The sequence below is a fragment of the Papaver somniferum genome, chromosome 10, assembly GCF_003573695.1.
Source record: "Papaver somniferum cultivar HN1 chromosome 10, ASM357369v1, whole genome shotgun sequence".
In the NCBI taxonomy this organism is placed as follows: Eukaryota; Viridiplantae; Streptophyta; class Magnoliopsida; order Ranunculales; family Papaveraceae; genus Papaver; species Papaver somniferum.
This window is the reverse complement of record NC_039367.1, coordinates 149495760-149516505: the sequence shown is the minus strand read 5'-3', so window position 1 is coordinate 149516505 and position 20746 is coordinate 149495760. Positions and strand designations below refer to the sequence as shown.

Below are 20746 nucleotides of genomic sequence, written 5' to 3'. Positions count from 1 at the left end.
AATTTGCAGTTTAAGAAAATGCCACCGTTTTTTTTCAGAGTTTATTTAATGCCACACGTTTGACCTTTTCCATCCAAAAAAATTGTTGCCATCAGTTAGTGCATAGGTGGCATTTATCCAGCTTAGTAAAAGACATATACACCCTCAAATCTGTCACCAACTCACCAAACCCATTCCTTATTTTGAACAGTGTAAGTCATTGCCGGTCTGAGTTGGCTGGTTGGATCGGTCATCGTGCTAACCAGAATAAGCCATCGCCGGTACCGAGTTGATTCAACATAACAAAGATTAGATCGAGTTTCAGCTGTTTTCTGCGCTTTTCTCAAGCAAATTTCAGCCATTTTCCCTGCAAATTGCTAACATTCATCTATACTTCCATCGCTGCTTCATTCTTTTCAGTTCTCTAACATCCAATAAACTTATCGTGTCCCTGCAATGATTCAATCTAACACAAACACAATCAATTTCTATCTTGAGCCCTAAATTCTTCTCTGCAACCCATAACTCAAACTCAAACACATTCACAGCACAATCATCTCACAACACTACTAGGACCATGCCTATGAATCACTACCTCAACTCAAAACCCCTCTTTATCACAGACTCATTCATTCCATGGCAGTGAGCTTAATGTCCATTCGATCAGTCAACAACAACAGGAGCTTCAAATTTGTCTTTCCTTCTGTTAAATCTCAATTCCACCAGTGCTTCCATCTGCATAGACAACACCAACAACATACATTCAAACCCTAAATTCTATATGCGAACTTCACCATCAACGGCGTCTTATTTATCTTCACTATTCATCTGTGTTCCTAATCCATCAACTCCAATTCATCTCTTCTCAGTCTATTTCTCTGTACAACTTCCCAATCTGATCTCTCTCTACTGGAAACACGGCTATATATCCCCTTCTTCACCACCAGCAGCGACAACCCTTCTCTATAAAATTAATCATAAGAAATCGGAAAAAAATGAAAAACAAATTAAACCATAATTTAAGAACCACACCAGTTGTGTGAATTAAACCTAATTTTGGTAAACCCCAAAAAATTTCCCAAAATGAAAAACAAATTAAACCATAATTTAAGAACCACATCAGTTGTGTGAATTAAACCTAATTTTGGTAAACCCCAAAAAAATTCCCCAATTTCAGAAGTTAAGAAAGCATGATTAACCAGAAACACTTGATTGATAAGAAGAACAAAAGAAGATAAAGATATTTACAGGTGGTGGTGATGCACGAGAAGATAAAGCAGTTGCGTTGTGCTGAGTCGATCCAAGAAGAATGATATTGCGGCGTCTAATAGGGTTTGTGAGGATAGTTTAATAATTGTCGAGTTTGGACCAACACGAATTCAAGGGTAGTTGGGTAATGTTGACACGTTGTATTGACTTTTTCAATGATTATAAACCGAGTTAGTGGGTCCTGACGGAATATCTAACGGTTGTGGCATTTAATAAACTCTAAAAAAAACGGTGACATTTTCTTGAATCGGGATTTGCAAGTGTGTCAGTTTGTTAAAAATCCCATTAATCTTCATATCCCCTTCAAATCCTCGATCTAAATTACTGTTCCGTGTTCTCACTCACCTACCACTATCATCCATCAGGGAAACCGCTACTATAGCAACACCACTTCTGCCACCACCAATTCAACACCACCAGCATAATACCACCACCTTCACCGGCAGCGCCACCGTCGTCACCAAAAATGGCGCCGCCACCTTAGTTGTTACAGAACATAGTCTGTTAAAATTACTAATACAAGTTAAAAAATAAAATAGGCCTTTAGATTTGATTTTAGAGATAAAAATGTTAATGAGATCGAAGTAAAATTTCAGAGATCATTCGGGATTTTGTGATTATATCAAAATAAAAAATAAAAATCAGAAAAAGAAACTGGACCCTTTAGAGAGAGCTGGTGAAACCCAAATGCCAATTCTTTATAGAGAGAATTATAGTAAATAAATCAAATTGATTTGGCTCGACGAAAATCAACCAAGTTACAGTAACTACACATTTTCATGAATTCTAATTACAAATGATTTATTAATAGATAAGTAGTTGCTAGATAGACTGGGGAATGAATAAGAGAGGTCGTGGTGGTGCCGTTTTGAGTTGGAAATGGTGGTGGTGGGATGTAGATGTGTTTTCTGTAGTAGTAATGATTTAGTTGTGTGGCTGATGGTGGTGATTCAGAGAGGGAGGCGACGAAAAGGCGATAAGTCATATGGGAAGAGATCTTGAATTTGTGCATCTAATAAGTGACACGTGTAGGTAAAGCATATGATCAGGTGTAACGTGAGAAATTCAGTGTAGCTTTAAGCATCATACTAGATGCTTAGACGCTTAAGCTTCGACACGTGTGTTATTTTTAAATTGGAAAAAACGAGTGTATCCCTCTGGATTGCATGGAGACTAATGATGGGTTCAAGCGGTATCGAATAAAGAAATTTATAGGTGGAATTGAGCGGGCACTTGCATAGAGCGTGCGTCTTTGCTAGCACAGATAGGTTCAATAATGCATTCTCATCAAGCAGCTGAAGCCATTTCTCAGGAAAAAACTTTACCAAAGCTAACGTCGGGAGGATTACCAAGTATCAGTGGTACAACATTTTACAAAAAGTCAAATTTTTTGAGAACAGGACGGCAAGCGAATCACCCTTTGTAACAGAACAACAAATCCGCAGACGCATCGCGGATGCACGCTATACTAGTATTGATAAGAAAAAGAAAAACAATTACTGAAAACCTAACTCACCGATTTTATTTTTTAATTTTGCTATTTATAGAATTCAGAATAACATATCAAAGTTTGTGTGAAGGTAGACATAGTATCCGCCTTTTACAGACAAAACCTAAAGCTCAATTTTGGAGGGAGTTTTGACTATCAAATTAATTTTTCCGCCATAATAATGGTTGGAGGGAAATTCAGTTCCGAAGAATTTTTTTAAAATCCAAAAATAAAACTTTAAATTTATTGAAGATAAAATTGACACCTAAGAAAGAAGTCAAAACAATAGGATTGGAGATGGATATTTTTTCTCCCAAATTTAAATGAAAAATTAAACTAAAATGGGAAAGAGAATTCTTGATTATGTTACTACTTGGGAACACACACAATGATCATTGGAGAAGCTCTTAAAGCATCTTCGTTGGGAGGATGTTAAATTCCTAAATTCTTGGCCACCTAGAATTTATTGAAAATTTAATAAAAATTAGTCCCCAACGGGAATGTGAACAAAGAATGTGAGGATTAGGTGTCAAACAGTTAGAGCATCTCCAATGAAACATCTGTGTCCTTTTATTGCAGATGGGTGAATTTGTGCACTTTTATTGAAAATTTCCTTAGTTTTAGGAAGTTTAAGATAATGATCTCCAACCATTAACAATGTGTAGAAGCAATATTACAGTCGTCATATATTGATAGGCACAAAATATTCTTTTTCCTAAATATTAGGCAACTGGATTGTTTAAATCCTCTAAAACCAGAGGATGGGTTAACGGATGTAAATCCAACCGCCTGCCACATAAGCTTCACATCCTCTTTTTAATTTTCCGTTGGAGATTCTTTTTAAGAAAAGTAACTTATTACGTTAAAACAGGAACATCACAACCTCCCGTTGGAGATGCTCTTAGCTTGGAAGATCTCTTAGAGGATGCGAAGATCCTAGTCATACTTTATCCAAACTAATTGAGTAGTTTCAAGTTTACTTTTTACAAATTTATAGTTCTAAAACTGCCTAAACAATTATAGTCTTACAAATAGGCAAACGATTTACTAATTCATATCCCCGTTGGAAATGTTTTTTTTTTTTTGATTGACAAAAAATTTGATGTTATCGAGATTCGAACTCAGGTCACTGGTCACTGTACTACAGTGACACCGGCAGAAATGATTTTCTTAAATTCGCTAAAATTAAGGAAAATTTCATCAAACATCAACAACAGAATGTCTTTCCAAATGCCCATCTATGAAATACACTGAGGATCCTGGAGATGCTCTTAGAGTCTGACCGTCCAATTACACTTTTATTATATTGCACAATTTTCTGCAAATAAGGAGATAATTTTCATTAATTGAACAATTTTATGACAATTTTTAATCTAGAGATCATCTTACTCCCAAGTTTCGCATTAAATGTCTAATGATAACCGTCATATTCTCGAATAAATTTCCTAAGACTTCAAATTTAAATAACCTAACATAAATAAAACAAATTAATACCACCTTGTAGTTTGATTAACCAACATACCTACGAACGAGAACATATAAAATTAACCATTAGGAGTTAGCCAAGTTGGCTAGGAACCTGACTACCAAGTAGGAGGTCAGCGGATCGAGTCTCCGCTCACGAGTTTGGAAATGTTATGTAAAATTTAGTTTAAGTTCTTAATATAATGTATCTTATTTTCTATTAAAAGAAAAAAAAACACAAAATTGGTCAATTAACCCAATAATGACAATTTCTGGGTGAAAAAGACATGTAAAGTTTGATATTGTTTAAATGAACGAAAATGTAAAAATAGCCAGGATGTAAACAATATCATCCTGGCCATTTTCAAATATTTTTTCTTATTTTTAATTTACATTAGGATGCATCCAATTTCATCCTCGTACTTTTTTTAAGTTTAAGTCAGGATGAATCCAATTTCATTATTGTTATTTTCTTCGTGTCCATTTCACCCATACTAATTTTTACTCGTCCATTAGAACCATGTTTTAAAAATATTTGAACAAATGACCAATTTTCCGAAAAAAAAATACATAAAATTGTTAAAATTATGAGCTTCTTATCACAAAGTATACTGCTTGCTACAGAAAAAATAAAATAACATAAAGTAGAGTATATTGCTTTGTGTTGATACCCAATAATCCCGTCTATCAAAATAAACAAACTCAAGCAAGCCACGCTCCAAGAATTAAGTCAATTTGTTATTAATTAATCTTTTTATGATTTTTGAAGAGTGAACTTCATTAAAGTAATAGAGGAACAAAAATAAGGGAAACAAAACTCTAGTTAGAAATGAAAAACAACCACTGGGGAATTTTTATTTCCCCGTGAGTCTGTAGCATACGAGATATATTTTTAAAACGGTAGAAAATTAAATTCCGAGAGAATAAATTAGCTTAAGGCTTAGTCTTACGGGCTAGATATTTAGCTGTTAGATTGGCCATCCACGTCAGTCTGGGAAACCTCCTAAGTCCTATAAGATTGATAATCTAGCAGCGAAACGCTGAATAAAACAACACTAAACGTCGAATGATTCGGCGCTACATAATTTTATTTTTTTAAAAACTAATCATTATCACTCTCTCTCCAATTTTTTCCCTTCTCTCCTTTTTTTTCTCCCTCCACCACGTTCTCTCTCTTTTTCCCCTCTCTCTCTCCCTCTTTTTCTTCTCTCTCCATCACATTCTCCCTCAAAAATTAGTAAAATATATAGAGCGCCGAATGGTTCGACGTTTATGTCACTTTTTGAGCGCCGAACGGTTCAGCGTTTCAATCTCGCTGATAGTTGGACTGCGAGCACTTGCTAGGTGAGAGAACTATCACTGTTAACTTTTTTCCAACACTTTTTTTCTTGATTTGCAACACTTTTTGGCCAATCTAGCACTCCAATCTAGCCCATAGGAGTTAGCCTAAGGAAACAAATTATATCAGATGACACATGCAACAACTCAAATCAATTGAAAACCAATTTTGGAAGAAAAGCCGTTATGTTGCTTTGCGTACACGGATTTCAAACGAGGCTTAATTGGGGGCCCTGAAAAATAATTGGGGACCCCTAGCTACAGGATAAAAAAAAGGTCATGAAATAGTAATTGGGGGTTATCCCTTATCCCCATTTTTTTGAAATGGCTAAGCTACCCCTAATCATTAGTGTTAATTAGTGATTAAGTTAAGTTAATTAATTGGTAATGATTTAGTTGGATTAAAATCAGATGGTGGGATTAAATTTTGTTATATGAAAAATTGTGTTTTTTGTGTTGGAGAGAGGAAGAAAGTGAGTTTTGGGGGAAAATTTAGGGTTATTTAAAATGAGTGATTCTAGTGGAGGAAATGATGCAGGTGAAGATTCAAACAACATACATGATTGTATTGGTGGTGAGATTGTCTCAACTAATCCTATGGATTGGATGTTTGATGAAAAGATGTTAATAGAGGAAGCCTCAAATAATGGTGGAAATGAAGATCATATTGCTCAAAATGAAGGAACCATTTCTCCATATGAAGAACCCGGAGCTCAAAACAATCAGGTAAACTTCCTATACTCTTCAAATCGCATGAATGGTGCTCCAAGTGGTCGATTCATGGTCAATATGCAACAACTCAGTGTGAGGGTCGTTAGGTCGGGAGTATAATTAACTAACGACTCTTCTGACTCGTCCGTGACTTAGCACCCTAAAAACGACTCCAATGTGCAGGTTATGAAAAATCGTCAACCAACTTTGAAATAATTGACGACTCCAATCTGCAGTTATGAAAAATCGTTAATATAGTTTGAAAAAGATGACGACTCCATCTTTTAGGTCATCTAGAGTCGTTAACTCAATATATTTAGAACCCAACGACTAAATTACCTTTTACTCTATGTAACTAAGGGTCGTTAGTTTAGCATTACTCTAAACGGACGAACCTTTCATATTAACTAAGAGTCATTGTTCCGTACGTCTGAAAAAATTGACCACTAAAACTTTTTTTTTTTTAATAATTTCTTAATTCATAGCAACATTTCATTGAATCCTGAAAGTCATACATCGTTCATAGGTTTAAATACAATACATGATAGTTCATAAGGTTAAATAAAATACATGATAACGATGCACTTCTAGACTCAATCAAAAAGCATGTAATTATACATGGTTCCATGTAAGATAAAATAGTAATCGTGTAACTCAAACTTTTTCCCACGAAGCAGCTCGTAGTATGCATACGCCTTCTTCATCTGAAAACGCAGACATATTTGGTTAGTATCGATCAAAGTTCTGGATAAGTTTTACCTCTTGTTTAAATACTTACTCTTAGAGTACCCAACATATCCGAAAAGGCTTCCCTTACGGCCGTAAATTCTCTTTTCAAAACATCACACTTGAATTTTATCTCCTTGAAGAGTTCCTTGACTTGTTTCAAAGACCTTGAGTTGCGATTTCCGTCCAACACCACAAAAATGATGAATACGCGGTTCCACCAAGCATCCGATGTTTCATCAATGCCTTTGTATAGACTTTCAAAGTGGTTTGTGACTGTGAACCAAGCTCTCGTAATGGCACAATTCTCTTCAGGAGTGTAGGGAGTCATGGTGTTTCTCTTTTTTTCCTCTTGGATGATGAATAAATGAGAAGGAGAAGAGAAGGTTGATAATTATGGTTTTGGTAAGGAAGAGGTGAGATATGGGTCTGTATTTATAGAATTGAACGAGCCAACTGCCTCAACCACATTTGGTAGAGTTCAATTCCCCAATAAATGCTAGCAGTGTCTTGAGTCGTTAAAAGTTCACGTTTACAACTAAACGACTTTTAGAGTCTCTATATTACGTCGTCAGGTTGGACATATAGAACTGAACGACTTTAAAAGAAAACTTAGCAGAATGGTGCATATAATCTCGCACCGGAGTCGTTACTTTATGTTGGGAGTCGTCAAATGAGCTTAAAGTGTCGACAATTCTCGTTTTAGCAGATTGACAACACTTTTATAATGCTCATATTTCTATCACAAAAGTCGTTAATCTTCAAAAGATTGGTTGACGACACTTGGGATCAAAAAGATGATTTGTGAAGGGTCGTCATTTTTTATTTATGTCCATGACGACCCTTGGTTGGAATATTTATGGTTGAACTAGTATTATTGAATTGAAAAGAAACATACATGTACTATGAAATAAAATATAAGGAAAAGACATAAAATAGTTCAATACATTGCGCTAGAAAATGTATACGAGATTAATTATATTGGGCGAATTGCCATTCAACTTCCTCCAAGAGAGTGTAGCAGTCCTCGTGCAAAAATTCATGGTCGTACCTTAATTCGTATTGGTTCCGACCCAACGAACACTGGAAAAACAATTATTTTAATAAGTTAGTGTTGTTGTTGAATAATCATAACCAAATAAATAATTTTTCATGAACGGCCTATTGATTCACAAACTTACTCTACTCATGCGGTCTTCGTATTGCATAGCGTCCTTACGAGCTTTCAATTCGTTTCTCAGCAATACACATTCATTGTATAAATAAGCGTACCTTTCCCTTATCTGCGGGAGCGTCCTCCTATAAAGATTTCCGTTTAGTGCTTTAAAAACCTTAAACACACGTTTCCACCAAGCATTGGTGTTTTGATCATGCCCAAGGTAAGGCCCTCTTGTTGGGTCTTCGTTACTGGTCACCCATTGCGCTTCCTCAACGGAGTGCTTTGTGAGAGTGGTGTGTGCTCTAACAATAGCAACATCTTCTAGATTATTGAACGGAGTTGGAGTCATTTTTAGTGTTTGAAAGTGATGGGTGACTAATTTAGGATGATTGAAAGTGATGGGTGAATAAGTTTGGAAGAGATGGGTCTCTATTTATAGCAAAAATGTACTCAACGACTACTTTTTTTTGAATAAAACCGTTTCCTTTTTTCAATAAATAGCAATAACTGCTCCTAGGAATCAAACATATCTTTGATTTTGAAATTCTGCATTAACTGCATGAAGAGTCGGCATTGGTTATATATATAACCCAACGACTCCTTAGTATGTTTAGAGTCGTTAATATATTTGTGAGGAGTCGTTAATCTGTTAAGAGTCGTTAATATTGTTCGTGAATAGTCTTCATTTGGGCATATAAGATCTGGACGACCCTCTGTTGATGGTTTTATGTTTTTTTATTAGTTGGTAGTACGACAAAGCATTCAACCAGTACCCGTATCCACATTGGGTCCGGATACCTCCCAACACTATATGACTGATTTGGTACGTTTACCTTAACTGAATCGATATATTTATATATTCAAACAATTTTATTAGTGATCTCATGGTTGTCATATGCAATCACAGAATTTTGAACGACAACATACAAACCTGAGTTTTCAATAATGGATCTCACTCTTGGACATTCACCTTCTGGGGGCCATTTTTTCATTTTTGCATAAGAAGATTGGTGTTTAAATAGACGTGTGACATTCTTATGATCCTACAAAAGACAAACAAATATAATTAAAACATAAGAAATTAAATATCAAAAAATCATATAAAAAGCAAAGGTGAGATTGTTACAATTGTCTCGTTGATGGTACGGGCCCACGAGCTATCATATCCGAATAGAACTTTGCCGCCATCTTTAGGTTCACCTTTGGATTTCCCACCGGGTAGACGAGTAAGCTGCAAACGCATGGGTGAAATGTGTCGCGCGCTTGGTTTAATTGAGACTTTCTCCTTCGGCTTAGGATGTTGCTGTGGTTGCGCAACATCCTCCTCATCCTCTTGAATCTCCTCCTCCTCCTCCTCCTCATCATCATCATCATCATCATCACCGCCACTACCATCATTTTTTTCCTTACCATTTCCATCATTACCATCATCCTCTTCATCACTGCTACCACCACCATTTCCATCCTCATCCTCATCATAACCTTGATCCCCCTCTTCCTCAATCTCTGCCACCTCTTTACCACCATTCAATCCATCACCACCATTCCCACCATTCCCACCATTACCTTGATCACCATCCTCCTCATCATCATAAGCATCATATTCACCTACTTCTAATTCTTCATGTTCCGCGACTTCTAATTCTTCATCGCTTGGGGTTGTAGATACAATAGCAGATGATGAAGACGACGATACAGAGGAATCAACACATGGTTCTCTAGGTTTGCGGATAATTAAGGCTACTTCACTCGGTGTTTTTCCTCGTAATAGACCCGCATTTAGGTATTTTTGGTTGCGGGAAGGTCTGGATGGAGGAGTAACCAAGACATTCTTATCATTTTTATTCTTGTTACTGAAAGGCCAACAACAAATATATTTAAGAGTCGTCAAAAAAAAATCATAAAACAAACGACTCTTACAAAAACAAACGACTCCATGCATATCATCAACGATTCTCATTTGTAGACTTAACGATTCAAGCATTTTTTTTTTCTTAACGATTCTTCCTATTTTTTAGGCAGAAGATCAAATATGTGTGCTACAGAGTCGTTCACTTCTAAAATTGGTCGTCCATAAGAGTCGTTGGCTGATTCCAATTAAGTGGACGACTTTTCATTATTTGGGACAGAATGGTGGTTTGGAAAATCATGGAGTCGTTGATTAATAAAAACGGTCGTCAGAAAAAAACCACGCAGGGTCGTTTTCACCTAAACAATTGGCTAACGATTTCCAGATTATTTCAACATGGATGTCAAAAATCGTTAAGAAATCAAAACTGGTTAACTATCCTAACCTAAAAAACAAATTACTACAACAGGAATCGTTTTCTCCTAAACCCTAATGGTTGACGATTTCTACGAAGCACAACATGCATATGAAAAATCGTTAGACATTCAAACTTCGTGATTAACGACTCACATTCTGAGAAATCAATTTCTCGGATTCAAACCCTAATTTTCAGTAGAACATCAAATTAAACTAAAACCCAAGTTAGAGTAGGAGGTTTTAAAGGACATACCATCTAATTTGAGCCATTTTTTTGTCCGGAGGTTTTGATTTCTTGCTTGTTCTCGAACACTTCTTCGCCGCTTTAACATTATCAACGAGATTGATAATTTCATTGGCTAGTCTCGCAGTCTGCTTAGTACGTGCCATGTTTGTAGAAGAAGTTAATCGTCGATTAAAGTTTTCGCATCGACGATTTCGACGATGAATCAGATGGAATTTTTTTTCTCCACGGTCGTTATTGGAGGATGAGGAGGAACTGATAAAGAGGGAGAGGAGAAGAAGAAAGGTTTTGTGGGTTTTGTGTTAGATTGAAATGGGGGCCTAGATTAAGTCTTAATAGGATTTTAGGGTTATTTTTTTTGAGAAGGATAAAATGGTATTTTCACCATCATTTTGGAAGCCACTTATTTTTTCTGGTGTGGATATAAATTTGTTGATGCCTCCAATTATTTTTCGGGGGCCCAATTAAGCCTTGATTTCAAATGGTTAAAAGAATAATTCTTGATAGTTGATATTTTAGTTCCCACGGATACCTCACTCTGTCATAATCTTGTTCACGATTCCGCATATTAAAGTTACAGTACAGATGAAATTTTGGTACAATTGTTTCTTCCACTTATCAATCTTTTCCCTCCGTTGTAGACTCACAAAGCCAGGCATGCATGAAACGGAAATGCTTGTTAGTTCATTTTGGTTCATTATGATCCATTTATCTGACATAAAAACTTCATGTCCAGAGGCAAATAAGTATGAGATTTCTCACCGACTGTTGAGGTGTTTGTGGGAGCACCTCCATGCGATCCTAGCCATGGGTTAGCCTAGGCCCTAGCTAGCTATCATTGTTCCCACGTTGGCAAGGTCGGTACACGGAATACATTATTTGCCTAGATCCTACCCATGCTAGAATTTCCATGTTCCACCGACACTAACACCTGCAAGGCTATTTACGCTTCAACCAGACATATAGCTAGGCAGAGAATGACTGAGTGACATGTACCGTTCAATAAAAGCTCCAGTCATCCTTTTTCCAAGAGAGAATGACATCAATCAAGAACTAGGAGCATGTGCAGTGAGTAGCTAAGCATCTTCAATGCTTAGGGTCAATGTCATCCTATGTGGATGTCTTAGAGCAGTTCCTATGGCAATGAACAAAAATAAAAATTTGTTCAGCCTCGTGGATAAACAAACTGCATTTTCCACTATGGAAAATAAGGCAAAATGAACAAATCTGATATTTTAGGGTCCCACTGTTGATTTTAGTAACATAAATTAATAAGAGTTGGGTCCCACTGATCATTTTATTTATATAAACTAATAAGAGTTTGGTCCCACATATTATTTAACTAATAAAATAAATAATAAAAAATAAACCATAATTATAATAATCAGGTTTTGGAGAGAAAATATGTGAGAGGGGACATCCATTCTATCTCCAGCGACATCCATTTCTATCTCCGCGTCATGATGGTTGTCGCCCGAGTTGTTGGTGATGGCGCGCATCCTTGCAACAGACGCGCGTCTGATGGTGCGACTCGATGTTCAAATGAACAGATCTGTTCATTTGAACATCCATTTTCAAAATTATGGATGATTCAAAATTGCGACTAAAACAATAACTTGTGTGAATCATCGGATTCACAAAAACAATAGCAAAACTAGAGGATAACAATGTGAAAGTTAGCGAAGTTTCATCGTCTTCTATAACCAATTTCGAACAAGCTTTGCAGAGAGTTTCCCATTTGCCATTACAGTAACACCTCTTTTTCAGACCCCAATTTTGGGTGACAAACAGAGAAACTTCTTCAGAAGGGCAGTAGAGATAGAAAGGATAAACCTTGTACTTCTTCGCAAGTTTTATCCCTAAAGCAACCCCTTCCAACTCTAGATTAAATGATGAGACACACTTCCCTTTAGAAATAGCCTTAGACCCTGCAACTATTCGTCTATGACAAGAATCTCTTATAATAGCCCCACAACCAGAAACACCATCCTCGCTACAAATAAACATACCATCATAATTTTCCCATAGAAGACTGCCCGAAGCCGCTCATCTCTGTCACTGAAAGCTGGGAGGATGGGTGACAGAGTCATTACTCTGTCTATGACCAAAGAAGCAACATAGCTTCCCACTGTCCTGCAGAAGGGCTCTCCTGATATTTGGGGTCTGCTTTGGATCCATTACCAGTTCTGCAACAACCTCCACTGTGCACTTAGCTGTACAAGTTGGGTATTGTTGCTCTCCTTCGGCCGAGCCGATATCTGCCTCTGTCTGACTTAACGACTGCATAGAAAATCCGCAAGCTGTCAAAGCAAGTTTTGAAACATTACTTGCATAACAAATCTGCTCACTTTTCTTCGGGAGCATAAATAGCATTTGAAGAATATACTCAGGGTCAGGGAAAATTATCGGAAGGGATCGAGCCATCGAGGTTCAGGTTGGAGGAAACCATTCAGATATAAAGGTAAACACATTGTTCATCGTTTTGTGTTTAGCAAATCCGCGCTCAGATATAAGTTTAAACTTCATCGCAAGTTGGAGCATATATAAACGGATAATTAAACTGAGGTCCAGACAGTAATATTTTTGTCTGCTTTTATCCAGGTTTCACAAAATAAAGCCTCCTGTGATCCTCTACATATGTGAAAAAGTTAAACCTATATTTAGTCTTTCTAAAGCTAATACCATTACTAAAATAACTACAGATCAAAAACAGATGTTATAAAACTGTTCCCCAAACATCACAATCAACCAACAGGAGTGATAAAACAAATAATGATAATGTGAATAGCATGACTAACCTCTGGACCAACACAGCATCTCCTCCGCCCACCAGTGTCAAGCAAAAAAAAAAAAGAAATCATGGGGTTCAACTGACAGAAAGTACTACTGCGGATGGAACGTCAAGGCCTAGAATACTTGACTCGTTCTTTCCAGAAGTTATATTTAACACTAACTTCAACTGACTCTTACCAGACAGTATCCTACCCAAAGACATTGATGCATGGACAGGAGAGTTCAAGAGCTGAGAAAAGAGACTTGATGACTGGAGACCAAAGGGCCAACAAATTATTCGAACAGTTTTTCACGTTGACTTATCGTTATCTCAACAGGTTCTGCAACTCAGAGAAGAGGATACTACCCAAACGAACCCAAACCTATTGACGCGATACTTATGGACACAAACCATTGAGGCCATTTTCATGTGAACACTGAGCTCGGAGTTTTACACTGGGATCTCTCTTGCCGTTGATAATAGAGAAAATGACAAGGTTTCAAAGGATAAGCAACGAGACATCAATGATGGTTTATGAAAATGTTTCTGTTACTAGTGTGTATCATAGAAAGCAGGATAGACTATACTGCTAATACTCAGCTTAAGTACCAATGTTACCAGTTATTGTAACTTCACTGTCATCATAGACAACAGGCACCTCATAATATGACTGGTCTTCGCTATTCAAGATTTTCTTAAGTGGTGGCTACTGATGCAATTTTGGAACTAACTGAATCGAAGTTAAACAATTTATAAAACTTAGGAAGTGGGCGTCAAATGTGTAAAGTGCAGCTACTATTGGTTAAGTCACTGACAAAGTTGCAGAGTTAACAAAGCAATATATATAAGAAAGTGATAGCCATTCCCATAAAACCGGATTGATGATATAAAGACAGAATAATAATGGTCTACATATATCACCCACTAAGACATTTTGAATAGCATTTAGGTTCACATAAGTGTTACTCGTTACCTAATTTCAAAATAAAATTCAACGAAGACTAGCCTTACCACGTCATGTGCTCCAAATCTCAAAGAGTTTGTCTGCACATGTTTAATGACACAAGAATACTACAGAGAAGAACAATGTAGTATTTTTAAGGGTATTAATACGCTAAAAAAGAGTTAAGAGAGCAAACTTGTACATTACCTATAGGCAGCAGGCAGACAGGAAAAGCATGGGCACAGAGACAAACAACACTTGCCAAGTTATAACGGCCAGTACCTCAAGATTAGCATATGCCCTAGAGGTTGAAGTGACAGAAACTACTATTGCGAATGGAACATCAAGGTCTAGAATACGTGGCTCGTTCTTGACAGAAGTTTATGTTAGACATTTTATGGTTTAGGAGTAAATCATAGTTTAATAAAACCGGATTAGCCTAATCTTAATCAAGTGTGTGTTTAAAGTCTAGATCCTGTATTAAAGGCAAGACTTTCTGTCTTGTAGGGATGTGTACATAAGGCCAAGTACATCAAGTTAATCCATAAAGTGGCATATTAATTTATTCTATTCAGTTAAGGGATGTGTCTCCACCTCATGATGGCTGAGTGGGTGAACATGTCTATGCAGTCGGAGGTGGACTCCCTTCTAGCCTTATTTAAAGTATGTTTCTGCCATTAGAAAGATAAGAGAATAGAAGTGGATGAAGAACTTCCAGCATAATAGGTTTAACGTAGAGTATCATTGCTAGTGACTGTCTAAAACAAAGATAGGAGGAATCTGAGTTGAACAGATACTTAGTCTAAGGTATCAGCAAGCTATATTTTCTACTGTTTTTAAGGGTAACCGAAGGTATCTGCTGTTAACTATTGTCTGGTCCTCAATAAGGTAAAGACAGGTATACCTAAATTCTATTGTTTCCTTGTTTATCATGTATTAGTTGTAGTATACGTAATACTATGTATGCAGCATGTATGAGCATCAAGTAGTTGACATAAACAAGATGAAGTTAAAGCATAAAGCATGTTTTCCATGTTCATATTCATGTTGATGTTTTCAGATGTATACCATGTGGTACTAAGCATAGAGTAATGTAGTATGTATCTGCATATGTCGTAACTTGTCATCCGATTTAGTTAAGCATGCTAGTAGCTAATAAAGAATATCTTAATCATGATTAGAGGCTGATATGCTAACAGTTTATACTTAACTCCAACTTCAATTGACTCTTACCAGACACAGTATCCTTTCCAAAGACATGGAGTCATAGAAAGACATTGATGCATGGACAAGAGAGTTCAATAGCTTAGAAAAGAGACTCGACGACTGGAGACCCAAAGGTCAAAGCAACCGTTGAGAAAAGAGTAAAACTACTATTGTGCTACATCCTATAAGTAGGCAAACAGGGATCAGTCATAATTTGGTCACATGTGGGTTCTGATCATTGGCGGGCATCCAAGAGTTTTGTAGTATTTTGGACACCCACAAACACGACGTGAGCAAGATTCACTATAAAGATGTAGATGACACCTTTATTCTGAGTCAAAAATAAAATCCCATGCAGGTTCTTAAAGTCAAACAGATATTTGACTTTTAAGAATATGCCGTGTATACCATTTTCATCCGTATAGATGCTAATTTGCTAGATAAGATCAACTAAGCCAGTATTTTTTTTGGAAGAAATAGCAAATGCAACTAAGTGGTGGCAAATGACGCGACTTGGTCTCTAACTGAATCGAAGTTAAACAACTAGAAATCTAAGCAGATGTGGTCATGAAATGTGTAAGCCTGTAAAGTATTTTTGCTAATAGTCTGCAACCAAATCGTTGTTTTACATCCTGGTAGTAATCTGCAGGGTACCTTTAACATCACAGAGAACTCTGCCTAGTTAACTCTATTAATCTTGTAAAAAAATTTAATGAATTAAGACAAATTTTAGCGCAGGTACTATTCGTTAAGTCGCTGATGAAATTGCAGAGTTGACAAATTAATATAGCTTAACCTAATATAAGAAAGCAAAAAACATTCCCATGAAGTTGGATCGATGATATAACGACAGAATAACAATGGTCTACATATATAACTCACTAAGACAATGTCAATAGCATTAGGTTCATGTAAATGTTACTTTTATCTAATTCCAAAAGCTCGGAAGCTACAAATACTACGCATAAAATGCTGTCCAGAGCAGTTATGAGATAAAATTCTTGGTTTAGAGAGAAGTGTATGTTTTTGTGCACTAGTCAATCCTAGTCCGCAGTTCTATGGGCCTAAAAGTTGTTTAAGTTGCTTGAACATCATGTACTTTAAAGAAACAAAAATAAATTATAAATGTAGAATGCAAAATACTGTAATTAAGCAAGGGCTATGTTTAAAATAAGTACCTTTTCAAAATTATTGACTATCTGTGAGCATGGTAACTTCTTATCTAAGCAGCATTGTGATTCAAGGGACTGGGATGCAAACAACTTATAAACAAGTTTGTGCATCAAGCTGATCCCACGTGTAGTTTTGGCGAGGATCATGAGGAGTCACTGGACACTGTCCCAGGTCTAGAGCCATACTTTTTGCTTCACACCTGCTCTTCAGAGGAAGCACGTAGTATAACTAAGATCCAATAGCTGGCTCCCTCAATATGGTATACTGTACCAAAATTTTCTGCTCTAGTTCTAATCTTCTATGAGCTATGCGAAAATCCAGAAATTTATGGGTTTTTGAAAAGCAAGCTACTCCTATTTAGCAAATTATTCTTGATGCAAATTCTCTAGTCAGAGATTACTATCAAGTGAAGGAAGTACTCAATGAACTAGTCTTGATCTCAGCTGAAGGCCCGCCTTTTTGGTAGCCTCCTGAAGAGTTTGTCAAGCTCAACCTCAGTGACTTCTCATCAGCTTCATAGTGTTCTGTGTATGGGGTGAAAATTTGTGTACTCCATTACAACTGTGAATCTTAAGAGAAACAAATGAAAGCATACTGACTCAGAAAAGAACAATAAATAAATCTAGTTCCAGCCTTTACTGGTTCTTCCTTAAAAACCCAATGTAAATCTGATTTCCTTTTCTATAGGAAGGACCAAGATTATTCTCATTTCATGCTACTAAGTACTAGACCATGCTATTCTAGCAAGTAAAACTGCTATTGTGCTACATCCTATAGAAATCGGTCAGAATGGTCTTATGGTACATAAACTCAACACAATTTTCATTGTTCATGTGCGCGCGGATTACCTGGCCCGTTATAAGCATGTGCGCGCGGATTCTCAAAGGCTGGTCAAGACTTTCTGTCTCCGCATGTTTCTGCCAGCTTGCCTTGGCAGATTCTCCGCATTTGGTACAACACTCAAACTCTTACAGGGCTTCATTGCTATAGAGAGACTAATCGCACAGCTGACCTTTCACGTAGCTATATCCCCACTGCTTAAGGAATTTGCTTAAGTTTTCTTTGCTTTTCATGTTTCCAAAAAAAAAAAAAAAAAAAAAAAAAACTTTCTGTCTCAACTTCAAATGACTCCATTAACTTCAGATTTTCTTCCTCAGATTCGTTCAAAGAAACTAAGGTGTTGAAAGCCTATTTAAAACCCCCACTTTATATAAGACACCAATTACTGTCTGATGGCAAATGTGGTAGTGAAAGATGTTTATAAAAAATTTCCTCCGCCAAATCGAAGGTCACCATCATTTCCAAATTACGGCCGATCCAATAAAGAGCTCAATCAATCGGCAAAGGTACCTTGTTCCCAAGATACAGAATACAGAAGAAGTCTCCAAAATTTCTTCATCCATTGATTGAAGAAACGTAACCAAATCTTCTAATCCCATAAACATAATTATTCATCGGTGATCGGGTTACAACTATAAAATTCGGAAGCTAATCGAGCAAAACAGATCAACAAAGCTAAACAGTTATACGGAGGTGTAAAATTAATCCTTCTAATTCTCTGAAATGGATGATTTTAGGTGATTAATAAAACCCAACTTACCGGAATCATCAAAAGGATGGTTAAAGTGAGCATCTCAGAGAATGATGAATGATGATTTTGCATACTGATTTTGCAATCACAACTCAACATGTCTAACCTAATCTCCACGGGAAGAAATGCTCCATCAAAACCCTTTTAATCTTTTTAGGGTTCGAGAGATAGTAATGAGAAAATTGGGGGTCTTCGGGAGAAAAGGAAAGAGGAAGTAAAGGTGGAAAATGAGAATGGAACTGGAAACGCAAGAGAGCATTCCTTTGTTAGATCCATCGGTGTGATGATGGTGTAAGTAAATAAATATACTACAATAGAGTTTGCAGCGTTTCAACTTTCTAAAATAAAAACCTATTCTTATGCACATGCCAAAAAAAAAATTATGTTTAGCATATCATGTAGCATGGCAGACGAGTTGCGCTACTATGAAAAACCACTGAGCGACAGAGTGTCTATCGATCGTTATTACTAGCAACGCTGGCAATATTATGAACATCACTGGTGCCATCAAAACCATCGCGCGATATAGATAATATCGCTGGCGTTATTATGATTATCGATCAGTAGTTATTTTGCAACGCCCATTTCCCCCTGTTAGTTCCTATATGTACGCCCTTGTACATCTCCAAGTTAATCACACCTACTTCTACATACATTTCACCAATTTCTCTATCTCTATTCTCAATTTTAAATTTCATATTCATTAATGGCGAGATCCAATGAAAAGAGGAATGCGATTATGAATCGGTTTAGATTACAACATAAATGCATCAGAGGAGGTTGCAAGAACTTGAAGATGAGGAAAATGTAAATAATAAACTAATCCACACTTTGATGCTTGTACATACGGGCAAAATACCTAGAGTTCCAGAGCCACGAGAGGTATTTTCAAGAAGATATACAATCAAGTGAGGGAATTTTACCACCAGAAGTTGATGCACAATTATTTTTTCCCAATTGTGTGTACTCTGATGAAGATTTCCAACATCGATTTCGCATGCCTCGGCATCTGATGAACAAGATTATTGAAGATCTTTGTCAGGTAGAACCTCAATTTAATTATCAGTTTGATGAACTGAATATTAGAGGCCATAGTCCTGAACAAAAAATTACTTCGGCTTTAAGGATTCTAGGTTATGGAAAACCAGCGGATTTGAACGATGAGTACCTTCGTATGGGTAAAACAACTTCATTCACTTACCTTTCATTATTTTGTGAAGTAATGGTTAATCATTTTGGTCCAACATATTTACGTGAACCAACCGAGGAAGATGTTAGAGAAATATTGAGGGAGAATGAGGAAAGGGGATTCCAAAGGAATGCTAGGTAGTCTTGATTGTATGCATAGGGTATGGAAAAAATGCCATGTTTATTGAGCCGGTCATTATAAGGGTCACTATCCGAAACCAACCATTATCCTTGAAGTTGTTGCTTCTTATGATTGTTGGATATGACACACTTTTTTTGGTCTTTCGGGTTCACAAAATGATATTAATGTTTTGCACAAGTCGCCTCTGTTTGAAGATCTAAAGTATGAAATCTGTCCCTAAGTTCGTTCCATGATCAACGACCATCAGTACAATCATGGTATTATCTTGCGGACAGTATCTACCCAAAATGGTCCACCTTGGTTCAATGTTACTGTCAGCCCTCTGCCGGTGCATTTGGAAATTCATACCGGCATTTTAACAATCGCCTAATGGCATTGAGGAAGGATGTGTTACGCGTCTTTGGAATTTTGAAGAGAAAGTTCGCTATCATTTGTGGATCATATCATGGGTTGAGTCGTCGTGAAATGCACAAGACTAAGCTCACTTGAATAATTCTTCATAACATGGTAATTCAGGAAACTCGTCGCGATAAGGAGTGGACTAACTATGAAGATGAAGATTTAAGGCCTGAGATTCAACCACAAAGAGGCGTCTCTGCAAGTTATGCCCAAATGACTAATTACATTCAGAACCAGAATTTGTATGACAGTTTAAGAGATGATGTGAGGGTGAATTTTTGGGCAGAGCATGGAAGAGAGTGATTATTAAGTTATGTATTTTGGTTTAATTATTAAGTTACGTATTGTAGTTTAATTAAGTTATGTATTTTAGTTTAATTATTAAGTTATATATTTTATTTTAAGTTAATGAGCGAAACTTATTTAAGTAGACTGCAACAACATTTCGAATTAATCAACTTTTCATTTCAAACTAATATCAAGTAGAATGCAATAACAAGATATCAAATTAAAATGCAAAACTTCAAATTAAAACTTAAATTAATACATCAATCATCTAGGGATTCTACTACATCAAAGTCATCCTCATCATCACCACCAGGTTGGTTGGTTGTTAGCAAATCCAGCTTGTTGTTCAATCTTTGCTTGAGTCCTGTCAAATTCGATTTGCCACAGATGTTTTTGTT

The 20746-nt window shown here is 36.6% G+C and overlaps 1 protein-coding gene across 4 annotated transcripts; it reads right to left on the bottom strand.

The window, feature by feature from the left end:
* Positions 1-11936: 11936 nt before the first annotated feature.
* On the bottom strand, positions 11937-18545 carry LOC113319333 (serine/threonine-protein kinase VPS15-like). 4 transcript variants are annotated; one of them, XR_003345378.1, is made up of 2 exons: positions 13444-18545; positions 11937-12925 (listed from the first exon to the last, which is right to left on the bottom strand). XR_003345378.1 is itself a non-coding variant. In XM_026567591.1 (2 exons), exons 1-2 carry the CDS (start codon positions 18428-18430, stop codon positions 12701-12703), a joined length of 315 nt encoding a protein of 104 aa, XP_026423376.1. In that variant the 5' UTR covers positions 18431-18545; the 3' UTR covers positions 11937-12700. The 4 variants fall into 4 exon arrangements, 1 of the variants encoding a protein (XP_026423376.1); XR_003345379.1 differs by having other exon boundaries at positions 16746-18545; XR_003345380.1 differs by having other exon boundaries at positions 17589-18545.
* Between the last annotated feature and the right edge of the window lie 2201 nt (positions 18546-20746).